Raw genomic sequence first — 21,908 nt, 5'->3', positions numbered from 1 at the left:
TTTAAAGTAATATTTTATTTCTCTGGGCTGTGCACACTTAGGGCGTTAGATCCACAGATGGGCTCCTCAGCTGGGATGCTACTTGTGGCGATCATCTTCTCGGAAGCCCCACATTTTTGCTTTGTACAGAATGATGTCACTGCAGACCCTGAAGTGATTCAGCCTGCGGTCATGGCGTTCTGGGTTGACCTAGAAAGAAGGATGTAGCTTCAGAATGAAGCCTGTGACGACGCAGGAGGACCTGGGTTTGGAGTCGACAGACCTGGCTTCTATCAGGCTCCACCCTCCCAACCTGTTGTTGCATTGTGGGGGGAGATGGCCACATGTTCATCAGAAGAGTTGTGAAGTGGGAGGAGAATAACCTGCGCACAGCTATGACCCCCTCCTGTCCCACTGCCCGACTTGGAGGCCACACCTGCGGACTGTTTTCCCCATTAGAATGAACACTACATGAGGGGAGGTGCTGTACCTGCCTTAGTGTATCCGCAGCGCCTAGAGCAACACCCAGCGCACACTAGGTATTCAATGTATATTTGTTGAAAGAATGAATTTGTTGAAGGAGTCACGTAGAACCTGAGTAAAAGTCAGCACTCTGACACATCAGTCTTATAGAAGTTACACCATGCAAATAATTTAAAAAATGTATTTCCAGAAAATGTTACCAGGAGGCGAGAGGCTGAGTGATGGTCATTGAATCTGGTTTTGCCAGTGTGCCAGTACTGAGGATGGAGGTATCTTTTTTATCCAAGGTGAGCAGGGAGCTTCAGGTTGTGGCTGATCAAGCCTCTTCTGCCCCAACTACTTCATTCTGTAGCCCCAACTCAATTACCTCTTTTGGTTGTGCAACACCTGCATCTAATGGGTTTTGGGGTACACTTTCTTACTATGCTAGCAGTGCCCTTTGATGGCAGTGTCCCCAGGTTTATAATGATGAACAGCAGGAGTATCTGCAGACCCTTTGCAACTCCAGAGTGCCCCCTGATCTGGACACACATGCAGTCTGTGATCTGCAGAGCCTACGAAGGTCCCAGCAGGGCAGGCCACACTTGTCTTTCCTGTCATCGTAAGCATGAGATGTGTCCTGGAGGGTCAAAATGCAACATCTCCACATGCACACTTCGTACTTGTGTGAGCCAGGTCTTTACTCTTTAACAAAGTGAAGAATGGTGAGTTAATTTACTTGTGTGTTGCAGTATTTTTCTAAGTTGCTTCATGATCTATCTTGGCTGATTTCTATCTTCACGCCAACACTCCTTCCTTCACAATCTTTCTTCTCCCCAGCAAAGATTCTTTCCTTGAACAAACTCTACTCAGGCGCCCTGAAGTACTTTTCAACTAGGTCTGATGTTGGGATTTCCATTTCCTCTGCATTGTCCAATTCTAGCAAAAATCCTGCTAAGGTGATTTAACCAGAGCCCCCCAACCTTTAATATCTGATCACCATCGATATCTGATTGGGTTCCTCATTCTCCACCACTCTCCAGGTGATGTCTGATCCTGCTGGCCTGCTTTCAGCAAGCACCCTGTTAGGTGGAAGTTAGCCAGAATCTGCCCCTCCCCCTGGTGTTTCCTCCTAGTATTTTTCCATCACCGACCCTGACCTTGCTCCTTGGCTACACACTCACAGTTGCGCATGCTGTTATCAGGGTTGAGGCCAGTCTCCCTTTCTCCCTCACTGCAAAACCCTATAGTGATGCCGATGCCTTTCACAGTAGTTTCCCCACTTGAAAAAGTCTTCTTTCTGGTTTTTAAATTTAAAATTTATTTTTTTCCACTAGCACTTCCAGTACTATTCCTTCTGGTTTTTAATAATCATTGACCATTGGTCCATTATTCATATTTATATTCAATAACTGTCATTGAATACATGTTTTAATCCTTTTATTCATGTTAGACCTCCCCACCTCCTCTTTCTCTTTGAGTGGTTATCTTCTACAGCTCTCTAACCACATCTCTCCCTTTGTACCAAGGTCCTCCTTGTAGGTGTGTATATGCACATATATAGGTAAATACAGAAAAAAAGAGAGAAGAAGAAGTAAGGAAAAAAAGCTAGGGAAAAATATAGAATAGTTGCTTGGTAATGTCAGTGTTGAAGATTTTCCTAAGCAAGGCACAAAACTCAGAAACCATAATGAAAATGAGTGATGAATTTGAGGACGTAAAAATAAAAACCTTCTGCATGATCAAAGTCATACGATTTAAAGACTTGTCCAACATATGGCAGAAACTTCTTTGACTTGTCTATTCCATATGGTACATTTCTCCCTTAGAAACAGAAGCCCTGTATTCCTCGGGGTAATTGTGTGCTAAAGTGGCTAATTGTGCCCTTCCAATCGAACAAGGAGAGGACCCTTACTCACTTGTCCATTTTTTATGTTTTTAAATTTTTAAATGGTATTTATATTTTTTTAATTAATTAATTTTTTTTTGAGACAGAGTCTCACTCTGTTGCCCAGGCTGGAATGCAATGGTGCGATCTTGGCTCACTACAAACTCCGCCTCCTGGGTTCAAGTGATTCTCTGGCCTCAACCTCCCCAGTAGTTGAGATTACAGGCATGGGCCACCATTGCCCAGCTAATTTTGTATTTTTAGTAGAGACGGGGTTTCACTATGTTGGCCAGGCTGCTCTCGAACTCCTGACCTCAGGTGATCTGTCTGCCTCGGCCTCCCAAAGCACTGGGATTACAGGCATGAGCCACTGTGCCCAGCCATCTGTCCATTTTTGATGGATAAGGAAGCAGAACTCAGAGATATTGAGTGGCACACCCAAGACCACCTTGCTGATACCTGATCGAGCTGACTCAGGTATCTGTCATGAACACCTTTATTTAAACAGCAAAGATGCAGTGTCTACCATGTGCCAGGCACCGTTCCAGGTACTGCACCAATATCACCTCATTTCATCCTCATAACAAGCTTATGAGATAGGTACTGTAATAGCTCCATTTTACAACAATTAAACTGAATCATAAGAAAGCTTAGTAACTCGCCCAGCTGGTAAGAGTAGCCAGATTCAAGCCCAGGGATGTCGGGCCCTGCCCTATTCTATGTTCACCACCTACATTGCCACTGTGTTTCCTTGTGTTTTCTGAGGAAGGAGCCACGCTTACCAAGGGCTCTAAGTACCATCCAACTTCCTGGTTTTCAGTCTGTGTCTCTGGGTACTTCTTCCTTGGTCCCTGGGCAGCATGGTGAATGAGATTCAGAAACCTGGCTGGGAGACGAGGTATGAGTTATGAAGGAGTCAGGCTTTGGGACCAGAGGTTGGTCTGTGCCCTTTCCTGCGTCCACATTGTTCCTTTCAGGCAGAGCATCTGGGCCTTGGAGGTTTGCCTAGGCCTCGAGACCGGGGTGTCTGGTCCCTCCACTCATCTGTCAACAAATATGTGGTGAGCTTAAACTCTGTGCCAGGCATGGTTCTGGGTGCTGGGAATGCAGTACTGAGTGACAGCATGGTCCCTGCTCTCCTAGAGCTCATAGTCTAGATGGGGCAGAGGACACAGTACGCAGGTTTACAAAATGACACGATGGTGGCAGACAGGGATATTCGCTGTGAAGAAAGGAAAAGGTCACATGCAGGCAGCTGCTGCAGATGGGGCAGCGAGAGAAGGCCTTTCCAGAGGCCAAGCAGGAGCCAGCCCTGGGAAGAAGTGGAGGAAGAGCACACCACAGGCAGCAAGAGCAAAGGCCCCGAGGCATGAGCGAGTTTGGCCAGTGTAGCGCAACAGAGAGTTGTAAGAAGTGAGGTCATCTCTTATTTCCTTGAGCAGTGGTTCGTAGTTCTGTTGGGAGTGTAAATTAGTTCAACCATTGTGAAAGACAGTCTGGTGATTCCTCAAGGATCTGGAAATAGAAATCCATTTGACCCAGCAATCCTACTGCTGGGTATATACCCAAAGGATTATAAATTGTTCTATTATAAAGACACATGCACATGTATATCCATTGCCGCACTGTTTACAATAGCAAAGACTTGGAACCAACCCAAATGCCCATCAATGATAGGCTGGATAAAGAAAATGTGGCACATATACACCATGGAATACTGTGCAGCCATAACAAAGGATCAGTTCATGTCTTTTTCAGGGACATGGATGAAGCTGGAAACCATTATTCTCAGCAAACTAACACAAGAACAGAAAATCAAACATCACATGTTCTCACTCATAAGCGGGAGTTGAACAATGAGAACACATGGACACAGGGAGGGAACATCACACACTGGGGCCTGTTGGGGGTGGGGGGATTGGAGAAGGATAGCATTAGGAGAAATACCTAATGTAGATGACGGGGGATGGATGCAGCAAACCACCATGGCATATGTATACCTATGTAGCAATCCTGCACGATCTGCACATGTACCCCAGAACTTAAAGTATTTTTTTAAAAAGGTGAGGTCAAATCCTTATGTATTGAAATAAGCGTGGCTGCTGACACCAGATGGATTTGCAGCTCCGTAGTTCTCCTGCCCTATCAAGTCTCCACCAGAGAAAGGCAGGCAGACAGTGGAATGAACCTGGCTTTGGAGTCAGCGCTACTATTGGCTTATCAGGTGGCATCACTTCTTTGGGCCACACTTCACTCATCTGTGAAATGGGAGGAAAATGTCTACTCAGCAAGATGGCTGGGAATGAAATGAAGGAAGGTGACTCAAGGGACTGCCATTGGGCTGGCACATCCTGTACGTAAGGGAGAGAGCAGCTAACTCCTGCCTGGCTTTCAGGACCTTCATTTCCTGTTCTATTTCTTATTGCTACAGGTTCTCAGCTTGCACCCTTTACCCTAGTCAGGAGAGTGCACTACAGATAGCACCTTACTGCCTGTGACGACCCCTCCATCTGTCTATTGACTTGTCTGCCTCCTTCATAATGCTCTGAGATCCTTGGCTCCCCCATTTCCCATCCCAGCCACGGTCATCCTTCCTTCACCAAATTTTGCTCAAGGAAGGTAGAGAGGAAGAAGGAAAGCTTTCCAAGAGGGATCAGGTTTTTCACCAAATATCCCTCCTCCCTCGTTCCAAAATAGGGCCCTCTCTCCACCTGTATGTTATGGCCATGCCAGACTACTTGCAGTCGTGTTTCCCATTTCTGTACCTTTCCATAGAACTCAGGATGTTCTTCTGCAATCTTCTCCACCTCACCCTGTGGTCACCTCCTCCAAGATGTCTCCCCAGAACTCCACTGCCTGACCGAGGCACTTGTCTCCTATGCTGTTCTCACACCAGTCATGGTCCCTGTTTACTTGTCTACTTATTTCCAAGTCTACTTCTCTTCTTCGTTATTCTACAAGATCACCCCACCCAGCCCCAGCATAGAGACTATCCAATAATGAAAATAACCATGGGACTAATATTTCCTGAGGACCATGTACCAGCTACTGTTCTGTGCACTGGCATTGTCTTGTTTAATCCCTGAGAAATGGGCTAAGAGAGGTGAAAAACCTACTCAGTGCTACAGTTAATGGGTAGCAGAACCAGGATCTGAACTGAGTTAGTATGGCTTCAGAGCTTGTGCTTGTAACACATATGTGTTTGATGAATGAATGAAAGCAATGTTAAGGCCAGCAGAAACATTAGTTGGCTTGACAGTTATAGTTGAATATGTCCATCTTTTAACAATTTTATTTAATTTTTTAAAAAAATTCTTTTTTATTCTATCTGCCACAGACTGTCTGACTGTCTGTCTGTCTTTTTTCGAGCTTGGCTAGTGAGAGTCCCATTTCCAGGATCAAAGCAGAGGACTCTCATGCTTGCTCCAAAGTATCGCTATCCTGAGAAGTCTCCCCAGCCAGTCTGCCTCTCTGGGCTCTAACTCAATGGCATTTCAAACCCCAGGACTCACCATCTGCAGGTTCCTCCAGGTTATCATGCCAAGACATGGGCTTCCTGGTGACTGTATGAACTAGAAAAAAAAAAAAAAACAGCATCACAGATTCAGATTAACACATGAATTCCCTGCCCTCTCTAAGACCCACCTTAAACAGGGCACCCATTTGGCACTCACTGAATTTCTGGTACATGCCAGGTATTATCCTGGGTGCTAGGATAATACACAATTTGATAAGGCCCTCAAGAACCTCACAATCTAGAGTGGAACTGCCCAGAATAGTGGTCACCAGCCACATGTGGCTCCTTGAATTTGAATAACTAAAGTTAAATACAATGAACACTTCAGTTCCTTAATCACAGTAGTCACACTGCAAGTGCTCAATGGCCACATGCGGTTAACAGCTACAGTTCTGACTGCAGCCAAGATAGAGAACATTTTCATCACTGATAAATTATCTTGGACAGTGCTGGCCTAAGAGGAAGGCCAAAGAGGTTTGCCAGGCAGTGATCTATGTTCAGGAGGGCGCGTGGTAACAGAGGAGCAGCACCCATATTCATCCACTCCGCTCGTAATTGCTGTGCACTGGAGAACAGGCTGTAAACAAGACAGAGCTCCTGTAACCCCTGAGCTTTTAACACAATTTGTGGTGACAGACAATAAACATGTATATATTACCAGGCAAATATCAGTGTGATGGAGAACAGTAAAGCAGGTTATGGGGATGGAGAGTTGGCGTCAGGGCTGGGGTATGGGCGATGTATCTCTAGGGAGATACATATGAGCAGAGTTTTGAACGAAGTGAGGGAACATGCTGTGGTGTGGGAAACATAGGAGTGTGAGCCTGGGGAGTTTGAGAAACATCAAGAAAGCCAGAGTGGGTCCAGGGGAGTGAGCTGGATGGAGAGTAGTGGGAAACGAGCAGACACCAGTAGAAACCAGTGGTCTCCATGCTGCTTGTCTCAAACTCCTACCAGTAAAAGAACTTTAGAGCATGCACCCTTAATAGATGTACACCATATGATCTTTATGTACTATTATCGGTATATTAGCAAAAAATTTCTATATAAATGAAAGTAATCAATACAAGTTGTAATATTATCTCACTTTATTCCAATGGCTCACATGCTTAAGCAACATGAGCTGGGAGACAGCATTTTCCCTAGAGAGCATGAAGGTTGCCTGAAGAGATTGTTTGCATTGCTGGAATGAACCCAGTTTGAACGGCTTTGGACACTAATTTGCTTTACTGAAACTAGCGATTGGGGGTTCCAGAAGAAAACTAAGTTAGGTAGAAGGAAAGTGAAGGTAGCACATTTTCTCTATAGAGCCAGGCAACAAAGTGGACTTTACTAATCAGGCACAGAGCTGGAGATACATTCAGGAAGAAGCCACAATGTTTATGCAAGTAAAGTGTGAAATGATATGATGCATTTAGGAAATCCATATATTTAGAAATGGCTGGGGAAAAGGAGTACGTGAGGGGTTCATCAGCAAGGGGTGGTGCAGAGCAGGCACCAAAGTATTTTTTAAAGGAGCAGGGTAAAGTGGGGGACAGGAGTATGAGATGAAGCTGGCAGGAACCAGAGGCAGATCCAATGCGCCTTGTCCTGATTGATTTAAACTTTACCTCAGAAACTATGAGAAGGATTTTAGGTGGGATTGATGTGCTCTAATTGTCCTCCTAGCATAGCGCTAGCTAGCAAGGGTGTAGAGGTTTGGTTGGAGGGGCCAACTTGGAGGGAAGGAGAATGAATTGAGAGTCCATCAGACCCATCCAGGCAGCAAGGACGAGGCCCTGCAGAGGCTTCAGGAGTGAGGATGTAGGCAGAGGCAGTTTGAGATGCTTCTTAGAGCATGAAAATACCTGAGCAGAGGCAGGGAGGAATCAATATGCATGATGGTGTCTTTCATCGAGGCAGGAACAGGTGGGTCAGGGGAGAGGAATGGTAATAAGCAGGACTTGTGCCTTTTTTAAGTGTGTGGAGGGAGGGAGACCTTGAGGAGGACTTGTAGGCTTCTAGTGATCATGAGAGTGAATGATCCAGATCACGAGAGCGAATCATCAGGACCTTTAGCAGAGACAGGGTATTCTGGAACAGCAGAGGGTAGGGAAGGTGGGAATGAGCCTGGCTTTCCTCCTGCTGGATGTGAGGTGCCTGTAGGTTGTCCAGGAAGGGGAGCTGGGAGGTGGTTGGGCACGTGGGTCTGAAGCTCTCCATTTCAGGCCCAGTGACATTCAGGGGAAGCTGGTGTGACAGGACAGATCAAACAGCAGGGCACACAGTGACAAGAGTGGAGGGTAGGGCTGTTTTATCAGGGAGCACCCCAGAACGTTCCGAAGGACATTATCAGAAGCCTGAAGAAAAACCTTTCACTTTTTAAAAACAACCCAAAATACAAACAGAAACAAAACACAAACAGCCTGAAAAATTATTTCAAAAGTAAAATCATAAAAAGTTATACAAGCTTCTTTTTCCTACAACTAAAAGATTTAATCCTCATGCGCATGAACTTTAATATAGCGAAAGCATCTGATATCATGTGGCCTCTCCAAAGTCACAGTTCCTGAAATCTAGGAAAGGGGGCGGGTGCTGGGGAAAGCGTCTTCTTTGCTGGGACCGCCTTCCCACCCCAAGGCTTGGAGGGCTCCTCCTTCCCCGGTGCCCTCCCGCTCTCGCCCTTCCCGCACCCCGCCCTGCCCCTCACTCTTGCAGAAGGGATTCACGTGATACTGCGTGTAGAGTTTCTGGGTTCGTAGCTCCTTGAGGTACCGTTCCCGCAAGATTTGGTTCTGATGGACCTCATCTGGAATCACCTTCTCGCTTGGTTGTCCTGCCATGGCCTTGGGCTGCCCGGTGCCCTCTCGCCTTTACCTGCGTCCTGGAGCTTCCGCTGTCTCCAGGCAACGCGTCCCCGCGGTCTCCAGGCAACGCGTCCCCGCGGTCTCCAGGCAACGCGTCCTCGCGGTCTCCAGGCAACAGCGCTCGGGTAGCGCTGTCCGGTGGTCTCACTCGGCCAGCCCATTCCCCTGCCTGCATCACCCCTCTATTTGCGCCCGCCTGTCGGGATCTTATTTCGCACCCCGCCCTTTTCTGGCACTGGACTCACCTGCCCTAGCTTCTCAGGCCCCCTCTGGTTTACCGCCAGGAAACGGCTTCCTGGCAAGGGGCAGACCCAGGAGGTAAGGGACAGATGATTGGACCTCACCTTGGCCAACCATTTCCTTAAAAACCTTTTCGGAGGAGTCAGAAGCTTCTCCCACCTTAAAGCAAATGCCCAGAATCAAAACCTCACAAAAAACCCAGAGATTTCCTCTCTGAGAAAACGTTCTGGCCAATGTGGTCATGATTAACAATGTGATGATACAGACAGAATAAACATTTCCTAATTAAGGAATATGTTGACTTTATAGTTTGTGTATTTTTAATGTTTGTGTTTAAAATGCACATGATGTAGTTTTACCATCTTAGCCATTTTAAGTATTACAGTACAGCAGTATTAAGTATATTCAAGCTGTGTGAAACCAATCTCCAGAACTTTTCATACCCGTTAAACAAGTTTCCCCTTTCCCTTCTCTCCAGCCCCTGGCATTTGACTTTTTATTTCTATGAATTTAAGTCTTCTAGATACCTTAAATAATGTAGTTTATTTGAAAAGAATAGCCAGGCTCGGTCGCTCATGCTTGTAATCCCAACACTTTGGGAGGCCAAGGCGGGTGGATCATCTGAGGTTCGGAGTTTGAGACCAGCCTGATCAACACGATGAAACCCCATCTCTACTAAAAATACAAAATTAGCCAGGCATGATGGCCATGCCTGTAATCCCAGCTACTAGGGAGGCTGAGGCAGGAGAATTGCTTGAACCCGGGAGGCAGAGTTTGCAGCGAGCCGAGATTACATCACTGCACTCCAGCCTGGGTGACAGAGCAAGACTCCATCTAAAAAAATAAAAAATAAAAATAAAAAAGAATCAAAAGTAGGTCTAGCATGGAGAAAGAAGCCACCCCTGGTTTTAGTAAGCACCTAAATATTGACTGAAGACTGTGCTCTTCCCCACTCAGTACTTCATTCATTCATTCACTCAGGACACAATGTGAATTGCAGAATGTTTTTAGTCTGGAGCACAGTGTTGAGCTTTTTGTTATTGGATCGTTTGTCTTTATCAATTTGTCGGAGTTCTTAGTGTATTATTTTGAGGGCTGTGTGTGCTGCAAATGTATTTTCCCTCTGTGTGACTTGCCATCTTCATGGTGTCTTTTGGACATCAAAAGTTAGATGTAGTAAAAAATATTAGTATTCTCCTTTACGATTATTGTTTTTAAATTTTCATTTAAGATCTCTTTTTCTAATTTGATGATCTGAGGTTATTTTTTATATTACTTTTTAGAGCAGTGCTGTTCAATGAAAGTATGAGCTGAGCCACTCATGTAGCTTAAAACATTCAAGTATCCGCATTAAGAGAGCAAGAATTAGATAAAACTAGTTTTAATAATGTGATATTTAACTCCGTATATCCAAATTGTCAGTTATTCAGTGTTTGAATATACAAATTACTGAGATATTTTACATTGTTTTATCCTACTAATTTCAAATCCAGTGCAGGTTTTATACTTCATAACACATCTCAAGTGCTCCATGGCCATCTGTGGCAGAGCTATTAATATTTAAGAGGATTTGTTCTTTTACTCTTTCTCACTGAGATCTGTGTTCCACTTGAAATTGATTTTCAAGTGCAGTGTGAGGTGGGAATCTAGCTGAATTTTTTCTTTCCAAAAGAGTATCCAGTTGACCCTGCACCAACTTATTGAAGAGACAGTCCTTCGTCACTGCTGTGGTGTGCTTCTGTGGCCATAAAGTGTCCCCATATGTGAAAGTTCATTTCTGGACTCTATTCTGTGCCATTGGTCTATTTGTCTAAGCTGACAGCACTACACTATCTTAATTACCCTAATTTATGTAACAAGTTCTAATATCTAGTAGGGAAGGATGTCTTCTCAGAAGAGTCTTGCCTCTTCTTGGCCCTTTGCTTGTCCACATAAATTGTAATCATCTTGTCAAGTTCTCTAACAATACCTGTTGGGATTTTTATTGAGATTATATTGAATCTAGGCATCAGTTTGAGGAGAGCACTTCTTAATGTCATGTGTTCCTCTGATGCTATCATCTGCTCAGGATCTGGACACATTCTTGCCTTCTCGACTGCTACTTTTCCCATTCTGAAGTAGAAGCATTGGCTGAGCAAGAGTCTCAACCCTCAGAGCTGTGACGAGAGCACAATGGAGAGACCCTCCCCTTTTTGCAGGAGACACCTCTTAAGGGCAGAAAGTCCTTGGCATGGCCCTGGAATCCTAGGATGAAGAAAACAGAGTCTGGGAGGAACCAGACTGAAGAAAACAAACAAACCTGAGTCCCCATCTGTCTACAGCGGGACCTTGTGCCCTATGTGTGAGTTCTCAGGGGTTGCACTCACTAGAACGCAGGGCAGATCAACAGGACTTACCCTCCAGAGAACACACTAGATTATTTCCACTCCTCACTCCCCTCTTCATTCTCTCACTGGCCCTGCAGTTTGCTCTGTGGCTACAGACCAAGTTCCATGGAGAAGCCAGTTCAAATGTAGAGAGGCTCATGCAGGCTGGCTGACCAGGCAGGAGAGGAAAGGAGCAGACTGTCAAGAAAAGGGAAATCTCTGGCAGCTGAAGAGTATTACCCAGTTGGGAATGGAGATGAAATCGGGATAGTAGTAAGGTAACCACGATCCGGTCATGGAAAAGGGGTCCTGTCACTTACCAAGGCTGAAGGTGAGGTTTGCTGTTGTCTTGCATTCTTCATGTCTACCAGGCCAAGCTGCTGGGAATCCACCATCCTGGCAACTCAGAACCACCCCAGAACTGTCCCAGCAGGAGGGAAACCATCTCTCCAGGATGAGAGCTGTGAATTGTCATGTCTGGTTGGGGATGGCTTGATTGGGAGTGGGAGCTAGAGTACAGGGGACTAGAAAGAAGGGCTAGGAGGAGGAACAGGGGGAAAGGGAGGGGAGTATGGAAATGGAAACCCCGATGAACATGGTGGCAGCAGATGCACGGTTTCAAACCAACAGGGGAAGATCAGGGCAGATCCTTGCTTAGGTAGTGGATGGGGCTGACATTATTCAGAGAGGAGTAACAGATAGGGAAGGAACCTGAAAAAGTGGGATGGCACAGGAGACTAGGGTGCAAGCAGGCTTGGCCACTGAGGAAAAATGGCAGTAAGGAGGGCTGGATGGAGACAGCATTAAGGATCAGAAAAGGTGAAGTCTTGGGTTGAGAAAGATAAATTTGAGGTAGCTTGCTTGGCATTCTTTCGAATGGGAGCTCTAGTTACTTGTCCAAATGAGTCACTGGGATGTGGCCAGACCTACTCCAGCATTGATCTCACATACAGCCCTCACATCCTGCCGTAACTGAAAGCCCATCATGAAATGTATATCCCTTTGGTCTAGTGAGCAGGTCCTGCCAATCAGGGAAATGGTACCCGTTTCTAAGGTTAAGAGTGGTCATGGGAAATGGCAAAGAGAAGAAATGGGACTGTAGTATTAATCCTTGTTCTCGGAATACCATATAGTTTTACCCTCAGTAGGCAAAAATTGACCAAAGGGCTAGGATAGATTTAGAGGGCTGGAGCCTAGGAGCGCAGTACTGAAGCAGGAACTGGGGAAATGGAAAGAAATCAGTGCCCCAGTCTACTTCTCTGACAACACTGTTCAAAGCCCTTTTCATTGCATTTACATCATTGCATGAATATATATAATCAGAGATGTCATGTCCATTTTACGATGAGGACAGTGAAGACCAGAGAAGGAAGTCCCATAGGTGGGCAGGGGGTGACAAAGCAGATGGGACTAGAACCTGGGCCAAAAGAGGGGGCAGGTAGGAGGGAGCACAGAATGGCCCAAAGCGCGCAGCAGCATTGCCTACTCCTGCGTGTCTGAACAGAATCCTGTAGGGGGCGCTTCAGAGCAGAACTGAACATTGTGGAGCATACAGTCTTGGTTCCTGTGTTCCCTTGGTTCGATGGCTTATTCTTGACTGGAACCATAAACACAGGGCTGAAGCTGGCAGGATGACTGCCCACTCCTGATGCCGAATGACTAGATTTGGACTTTCTTGCTCACTACCTTAGATGCCTTTTATAATGGTTGTACTAGTTTACACTCCCACCAACAGTGTGTATTTCTTGGATTTCTCCATATCCACACAAGCATTTGTCATTTTTGCCTTTTTGTTAATACTCATTCTATTTGGGGTGAGGTGATATCACACTATAGTTTTGATTTGCATTTCCTTGATGATTAGTGATGTTGAGCACTTTTTTTTAATATACCTATTGGCCGTGAGAAATGTCTATCCAGGTTTTTTGCCCACTTTTAAATCAAATTATTTATTCGTTTTGTTGCTATTGAGTTGTTTGATTTCCTTAAATATTTTGGATATAACCCCTTGTCAGATGCATGGTTTGGAAATTTTCACCAAAATTCGCCATTTGCTTTCTACTTCAGCCACTTATGGGCATATCTGGTCCTTCTCATTACTGAAGAATTGTCCCACTTCTGAAACCACATTTTCAGATATCCTGTTCTCTGACCATGACTTCCTGTCCTTACGGTGTAATCACCACTCTATTCCTCTCAATTCACTTGGCCTCCAGCCCACCACCCTTTCCTTCTCTGTATCTAGTAACTAATTCCCTAGCTGTCTTTACTTCCCTCCTTACATACATCAGAGTCTATGATTTTATAATTCCAGTGACTTCTTAAAACCAATATTATTGATTAACGTGGTCTTATATTATTTTGTCTCACTTTCCTAGAGAGAAAAACTCAACCTGGCTGATCCGAGCTATTTGTTTTTCCTATGGTGCTGAATGCTGTTGAAAAAAATATTTTATAAAACCTAAAACATACTAAATTACTGGTTTAACCTCAACTCTATACTCTATCTCAAACAATACCCACAATACTCAATTCGTAGAAGTTGTTGGAATAAAAAAATGGAAACCAATCTAAATAGTTATAAATAAAAACAGGTAAATTATGGTAGAGCCACACCATACAATGTAAAAACAAAATCCACAAATATTAAAAAGGGATCTTATCAGAAATATAGAAGAACTATAAATAAATAAAAAAACACACAATCCAGTAGAAAAATAGTAAGAGACTTGAAAAGCTACTTCACAAAAGAAGAAAGCAAAATGACTGATACAAATACAAAAAGGTTCTCAGCCCCATAGATATTCAGGAAAATACACATTAAAGCCACAATGAGTTAGCACTATAGACCCATCAGAATGGCTAAAAATAAAAGATGGTCAATACCAAATACTGGTAAGATTATGGAGCAACTGGAGCTCTTATACCCTGACGCTGAGTATATAAATTGGTAGAACCACTTTGGAAAATGTTTGATGTTATCTACTAAAGAAGAATATACATCTTTTATTGTATAATCCAGTAACTTCATGTCTATCTATATGTATTAAAGTCCGAGGCAGATGGATCACAAGGTCAGGTGTTCAAGACCAGACTGGCCAACATGGTGAAACCCCATCTCTACTAAAAAATAAAAATTAGCTGGGCATGGTGTCTCATGCCTGTAATCCCACTTACTTGGGAGGCTATGGTAGGAGAATTGCTTGAACCAGGACCCAGGAGGCAGAGGTTGCAGTGAGCTAAGATCATGCCACTGCACTCCAGCCTGGGATACAGAGCGAGATTCCATCTCAAAAAAGAAAAAAAAAAAAAAAAAAGGCATTCCCTAAACTTTAATTCGACTTTTCTTTCTACAGAAGCCTATTGTCATCCTAATTGACCAACTAGACTTTAATAATTAGATTGTAACAAAATTGGAACTTGTTCACTGTGTGGTTAATGTACTTCATCTGTCAAGTGTATTCCCTGTGAGATTTGTCATTATTCCCCATCTTTAAGTGTTGTGAACAAAGGAAAGTTTTTGTATGGCAATAAACCATGTGCTTCATTCTTTGATCATCCTTTTATTTTAACCACACAAAACAGTGCGTTGGAATTTCTGCGCTTTCTAAGCTTCAGCAGAGGAAATCTTCAGAGTCCTGTTACTAGAAGCAGTGAGAATGGATGCTGGCTAGCAAAGTCAGTTGCCCAATTTTCGAAATCATCCCTTAGGAGTAGTACAAAAATGGAGAACCCTACATCTGCAAAGAAGTTCGTTTCAGTATTGATTACAAAATAAAGTTTCATGAAACCGTGCATCATTTTACACATCCATTTAAGATAGATGTGTTCAATGTGGAGTAACCGGAGCAATTCATGTGATATAACATGAAGTGGAGAAAAGCGGTCTACCAAATGACTAGTACACAACAAATGCAAGTTTATGCAAAAAAAAAAAAGAACTGATAAAATGGTGGAAGAAAATACACTGAAAAGAAAAGGGTTTTAGGGAAGTGGAATCTTGGTTGATCCCCTTTTCATATGCCCTGTCTTCCAGTCTTTCAGGAATACGATCACAATAGGATGTTGACTGTGCCTTTTCCTGTTTCCTCAAAAGATCTTGAGATCTTTACATCCTTACTCTTTAAAAGAGCCCCAACCAATTGCTAGACACAAACCAATCCTGTGATAATCATTCCATTATCACATACCTATAGACTACCAGAAAAGACTTGAAATGTGAAAAGGAGGTTCATCAAACAGGAAAATGTAGTCTTTATTGCAGGGGGAGAGTAATGTGGCTTTTTCCTTCCCCTTCAGTGAGAGAGGGGATGGGTGCTCCCTTGCTCCTCACAGGACAGGCAGGGGAGGCTCCAAGAGAGTGGGTCAGAGAGATTTGTGCTGGGCTGTCCTCTAGGTTTTCTCCCCACTTTTTTGCTCCATGATGACATTGGACAGGTTCACCAGAAGGGCTGGGGACATTTTGATATGTCCCTTGGAATTTTGGGGGTAAATGAGTCTGATGTATCCCTCACACCTGGAGAATTCTGAAGGCAAAGGCTGACTGGAGAGGCCTATGAAAGAAGAAAGAGGAGAAAGGGCAACTGTGGGGCGGCCAACAGTGGGACTTCCCGATCTGGCGTTGCAAGGATGTGTGTGTTTATTATGGGATGTGGTAGTGTGCGTCCTGCTTAGAAACTTAACTTGGCTCCTTGGTCCCTACCCTTGTGGAGGTTATACTCTGAGTGGGAGGCAGATAGTGATCAAAGACTCCTACAAATAAACGTAAGCCTACTTATTGGAAGTACTAAAGTAGAAAGGTGCATGGTGCTACACGAGCGTATAGTAGGAATGCTTAGCCTCGTTAGAGAGGTCTGAGAGGGTTTCCTTGTCGAAGTGTTGTATGAGATCCTAAAGTAAGAGTTGATCACAGGAAATTGCTGAGCAGGGTGAGAGTATTCCTGGGAGGAGGCAACAATACATGCCAAGTTCCTGTTGCTAGAAGAAACTTTCTGTTCCTTGCCTGTGCAAGAAACAGAAATACGGTCCAGTCAGGCAGAAAGCAAGGGAGAGCAGGTGCAGATGTGCAAGGCCAACCGTGGGCCTTGTGGGCCATGTAGGAATTTAGTCCTTTATCTTAATAGCTCTGGAAAGGGATTAAAGCATTTGAACCTGGGATGATGTTCTAAGAATTGCGATTTGAATGGATCATTCTAGCTGAAGTGTGGAGAAGAGGTTATCAGAAGAGAATGTATGCAGGTATAGATCTTTTTACTAATTTTTCCTGGAATATAGTGGGGCATTTTGATCTTCAGAGTATTTCTTTGGAAATTCAGAAAGTGTTTTTCTGTGTTAGACCTTGGATCTGCTTACTCTGACCCTCTTATCCATTTACTGTTTTCTTCGTTAGATATTCTTTAATACTGACAGGTTGGATCTATGCAAATCATCCTCCATTCTGTAATTATCAGAATTGTTTTTCTTTTCCCCTGCATTCTGAGAAGATTTTAATGTTTATGCAAGGTCCACTTTTCTGTTTATTCTCTCCAGTTTAGGTTATATTTTGACCATTGTGTCAAATTTTATTTTATTGTATTTCTGCATTTAATTTCTTATCTCAGTCTATTACCTTCTTACTCTTGCACATGATTGAAATAAAAGAAAACCTATTTAAAAATAATGTTTTGTCTGCCTTTCAAGTAAGGGCTTTTTCTTAGACTTTTCAGGACGTTTTCTGTTCTCATGAGCTACAGATGTATATTATAGTTGTGGCCATGGGAGTGGTGAAATGGTGCAGCTGAGTGATGGTGTTTGTAATGATAATGGAGGTAATAATACTGATGATGATAATGGTTAAATAATGAGTTGGTGATAATACTGAGAATGATAATGTAATAGGAAAAGGATGATAGTTCTGGGACAATGGTGAATGAAAGAGATGATGAGAATACTGATGGGTGATGAGGTTATAATGATGTATGATGAAAATTACAGCATGATAGTGGTGGTGAAAGTGAAGGTGTCTTGGGTATGTGCTTCAAGGCTAGTGTACACACTTGGGATAGAATTAGGTAAAAGTTAAAACAAGTTTCTTCGGATGCCTCTGAGGGACTGAGTCACTTATACTTTTTCTGCTTACAGCTGGTGTCGGCCCAGCTGCCTATTAAGCTGAAGTTCTTAATGATGTTCTTTCCATTTTCTGAAGCACTGAACTTAACAAGCCTCCCAGGAATTCTCATTTCTGAGCAACTCAACTGTGATTTAATTGGGCCACAGCCAGGAGGGAAGACTCCCAAGGCAGAAGGACCCAGGAGTAGCCCCCAGTAACTAGGGAATAAACTTGGAGCTTTGTAGCAGGAGGAGGAAAGAGAAAGAGTGGAGACTGGCAAGACATTACAGAGTACAGCTCTCTGTATAATTGGCCATTCTTATATCCTCCTGGGAAGTGTCAGCCTAATGCAGAGCTTGTGGGAGATTCTCAGCAGCTCAAAGCCTGGGGCCTGTGACTATGCCTGCAAAGTCACATACACAGTCCTAAGGCAGGTCCCTGAATTCAGGTGATTGTGTGTCTGCCTGAGAAGTTTTTATCCACCTTACACTATCCTTGACAGGCAAACCAGTCACTGAAGATCAGTGCTATTAGCAGCCTTCCGGGTTGGCTTTGCTAGTTTTTAGGTGACAGTTCAAGGCTACAGAGAAATACAATATTTTCTGTTTCTTTTTTCTAAGGTAGAGAATATAATGACACCATAATATAACAATAATATAAATGATAAACTATTCTACTGCCAGGTTAAATATATATATATACATACATATACTAACTTTTAGTGGATGCTTCCAAAATGTCACTGTTGAATTTAAAGTCCCATCAAGAATCTATGAAAATATTCGTTTCCTCATATCACTGCAGTCATTTCAAATTTTTTTGGCCAATCTAATGGGTGAATTAACATCTTTAATTTGAATTTCATTGATTACTAATGAAGTTGGGCATTTTTTCAAATGTATATTGGTCATAATAATTTTTTATTTTTTGTGAGTTACCTATTCACATCACTCGTCCACTTTTTCTATTAGTTTTTAAAAGTTATTTATATGTTCTGAATATATCCTTTGTACAGCATGTATACTGTGTATGTTTTTATATATACAATATATAAAGTGTATATGAGGATATATAAATCTCCTTTGTGTATCATGTATTGTAAACCAAAAGTAAAATTTTAAGCCCCTCACCTGACCATCTGAATGGACCCCTCTGCTCAGCAAGGACATTCCAAGGCTAACCTGAGAGACTGGTTCAGGCTGTGATAGGGGACCAGTGTCAGCGATGCCTCATTATATCCTTCTCCCTTTGGAATTACTGATAGAACAGACTCTTTAAGTTGATGTGAAATATTTACAATCTATTCTATCTGAAGCTGTTGCCTGAAAAGTTCTATTGTCTGCATGATAAAGCTTTGGTCTCCAGAGCTCCTTATCACCATAACCAGACATTCCTTTCTATTGACTCTATGTCTTTATTTGTTAATTTTTATTTATTGTTATTTTTATTTTTTTGAGACAGATTCTTGCCCTGTTGTCTAGGCTGGAGTGCAGTGGCACAATCTGGGCCCACTGCAACCTCTGCTTCCCGGGTTCAAGCGACTCTTGTGCCTCAGCCTCCTGAGTAGCTGGGATTACAGGCACTGCAACCACTCCCAGCTAATTTTTGTATTTTTAGCAGAGATGGGGTTTCACCATGTTGGCTAGGCTGGTCTTGAACTTCTGACCTCAAGTGATCCGCCCATATTGGACTCCCAAAGTGCTGGGATTACAGGCATGAGCCACTGCACCTGGCCTCTTTTTTTCTATTTCATTAATTTATGCATTTACTTTTATATTTTATTTTGTCAGTATTTAATTGTTTTTAAATAGTTTTTATTACATTCAAGTGTACTGCATTTATTTTTCATTTTTTAGAAAAGTCTTTTTCTTTTGGTAGATGCATTGAAGTCTATAAAATTTTCCGAGTATTTCTTTAGCTGCAATCTGCCTGTCTTGATATGAAATGGCCATTTTTTTGTTATTCATTGATACACAGTTTGTAATTTCCATCTGATTTCATATTTAACCCAAGTAATTTCAAATATTGCTTTTAAATTTCCAAGCATATACTTTGATTACATCTTAGTTGTTAATGTCTAATTTTATTGCATTGTATTCAATGAATGCAGCCTGCATGTGTCTTTTTGGGAGAAAAATCTAAAATGTTTTAGTGTGTGGTCAGTTTTTGGTGAACGGCCTCCTCTTGCATTCAGTTTTGGTCAGCTATAGCTTATCTCCTAGCATTTTCTTATCCAGAGGATTTATATGGGAGTGAATTTTTGGTGTCCCCACAACATCTGAAAATGTTCTGATTTTATAGTCACGTCTATGACAGGTTGCACAGCATTCAGTGGACATTTATTGAAGGTCCTCTGTGTGTAAGCAGAGCACTAGGAACTGAAGATTAAAATGGAAAACCTGTTCCCCATCCTTAAAGAATTCACAGCTTCATGGGTAGGACAAAAGATATATAAATGACCATGGAAGTGGTTAACAGGGGGCTGCTCACCTTGTTGAGGAGAAAAAAGCAGGGGAATTCAGAAAGTCTTCAGTAGCAAGGCGATCTTTCAGTGGGTATTAAAACTGGACTTAGAAGGCTAGGAGGAGGAAATCCTGGGTATACATGCAGAGAAAGTTTCCAAGACTCAGAAACGTGACAGAAGAAAACATACCTGCAGATGGTCAAGTTGTCCAAAGTACACTGGTGCAAAAATGTGTGGGTTGAAATATCAGAAGAAAAAAATAAGATAGATATATTATCAAATAACAAAAAGCTGCCATATCAAGCTAAGGAGTTTGGACTTTATCCTGTGAGTGATGGAAGCCTAGTGTTGGAGCCAAGACTTTACTTAGGTTTCTGAAGTCTAATCACAGGTCTCTTAACTCTATACTGCATGATCTGTCTTCTTGGTTAGTTAGCAAGGCCCTGAATATGATTGGAAGCCTTCTCCAGACATGTCTCTTACCTCCTCTGCACATCACTTTTTGAATATACTGGGGTAATAATTCTCCTTGGAGCATTCTCTTTTCTTTCATGCCTTAGTATGATCAGGGCTGGCTTGATTGAGGGATTGCTAAAGCATCTAGTGTGGCCTTTCTTTCCCCCTAGCAACACAGATGCCAGGCACCTGAGGACCAAACCAATTTGTACATCATAGGGAAAGGCCACAGTTCCAGTGCCAGAGAGGTCTAGAGCACACATATGGAGTTCAGAGGAGAGCTAAACACAGATAGAAACCACACAGGCAAGATCTGGAGGCTGGATGAGGTTGGGATCTGAGCAAGACAATCTGAGCAGATAATTTTGTTATTTACCCCATAGTCATTCAGGAACAGGTTGTTCAGTTTTCATGTAGTTGTGCGGTTTTGAGTGAGTTTCTTAATCCTGAGTTCTACTTTGATTGCACTGTGGTCTGAGAGATTGTTTGTTATGATTTTCATTCTTTGCATTTGCAGAGGAGTGTTTTACTTCCAATTATGTAGTCATTTTTAGAATAAGTGTGATGTGGTGCTGAGAAGAATGCATATCCTGTTGATTTGGGATGGAGAGTTCTGTATCTATTAGGTCTGCTTTGTCCAGAGCTGAGTTCAAATCCTGAATATCCTTGTTTATTTTCTGTCTCATTGATCTGTCTAATATTGACAGTGGAGTGTTGAAGTCTCCCACTATTATTGCGTGTGAGGCTAAGTTTCTTTGTAGGTCTCTAAAGACTTGCTTTATGAATCTGGGTGCTCCTGTATTGGGTGCATATATATTTAGGATTGTTAGTTCATCTTGTTGTGTTGATCCCTTTACTATTAGGTAATGCCCATCTTTGTCTTTTTCGATCTTTGTTGGTTTAAAGTCTGTTTTGTCAGAGACTAGGACTGTAGCCCCTGCTTTTTTTTTGCTTTCCATTTCCTTGGTAAATCTTCCTCCAACCCTTTATTTTGAGTTTATGTGTGTCTTTGCATGTGAGATGAGTCTCCTGACTACAGCACAACAATGGGTCTTGACTCTTTATCCAATTTTCCAGTCTGAGTCTTTGAATTGGGGCATTTTCCCCATTTACATTTAAGGTTAATATTGTTATGTGTGAATTTGATCCTGTCAATATAATGCTAGCTGGTTATTTTGCCCGTTAGTTGATGCAATTTCTTCACAGTGTCAATGATCTTTACAATTTGGTTTGTTTTTGCAGTGGCTGGTATGGGTTTTTCCTTTCCGTATTTAGTGCTTCCTTCAGGAGCTCTTGTAAGCAGGCCTGGTGGTGACAAAATCTCTCAGCATTTGCTTGTCTGTAAAGGATTTTATTTTTCCTTCACTTATGAAACTCAGTTTGGCTGGATACAAAATTCTGGGTTGAAAATTCTTTTCTTTGAGAATATTGAATATTGGTCCCCACTCTCTTCTGGCATGTAGGGTTTCTGCAGAGAGGTCCACTGTTAGTCTGATGAACTTCCCTTTGTGGGTAACCTGACCTTTCTCTCGGCCTGCCCTTAATATTTTTTCCTTCATTTCAACCTTTGTGAATCTGACAATTACGTATCTTGGGGTTGTT

General features: G+C 42.8%; 1 protein-coding gene across 4 annotated transcripts; it reads right to left on the bottom strand.

Moving 5' to 3' along the window:
• Positions 1-8,974, bottom strand: CFAP144 (cilia and flagella associated protein 144). Of its 4 annotated transcripts, none has more exons than XM_017974617.4 (4): positions 8,645-8,974; positions 5,842-5,901; positions 3,112-3,215; positions 1-189 (listed from the first exon to the last, which is right to left on the bottom strand). In XM_017974617.4, exons 1-4 carry the CDS (start codon positions 8,865-8,867, stop codon positions 79-81), a joined length of 498 nt encoding a protein of 165 aa, XP_017830106.2. In that variant the 5' UTR covers positions 8,868-8,974; the 3' UTR covers positions 1-78. The 4 variants fall into 4 exon arrangements, with proteins under 4 accessions (XP_017830106.2, XP_078189131.1, XP_002750751.1 ...); XM_078333005.1 differs by having other exon boundaries at positions 8,703-8,868; XM_002750705.6 differs by having other exon boundaries at positions 8,536-8,711.
• Positions 8,975-21,908: the final 12,934 nt, after the last annotated feature.

This window comes from Callithrix jacchus, chromosome 7 (assembly GCF_049354715.1).
Source record: "Callithrix jacchus isolate 240 chromosome 7, calJac240_pri, whole genome shotgun sequence".
Lineage (NCBI taxonomy): Eukaryota > Metazoa > Chordata > Mammalia > Primates > Cebidae > Callithrix > Callithrix jacchus.
The sequence above is the reverse complement of the archived record's forward strand: the minus strand, read 5'-3'. Positions and strand labels throughout refer to the sequence as shown.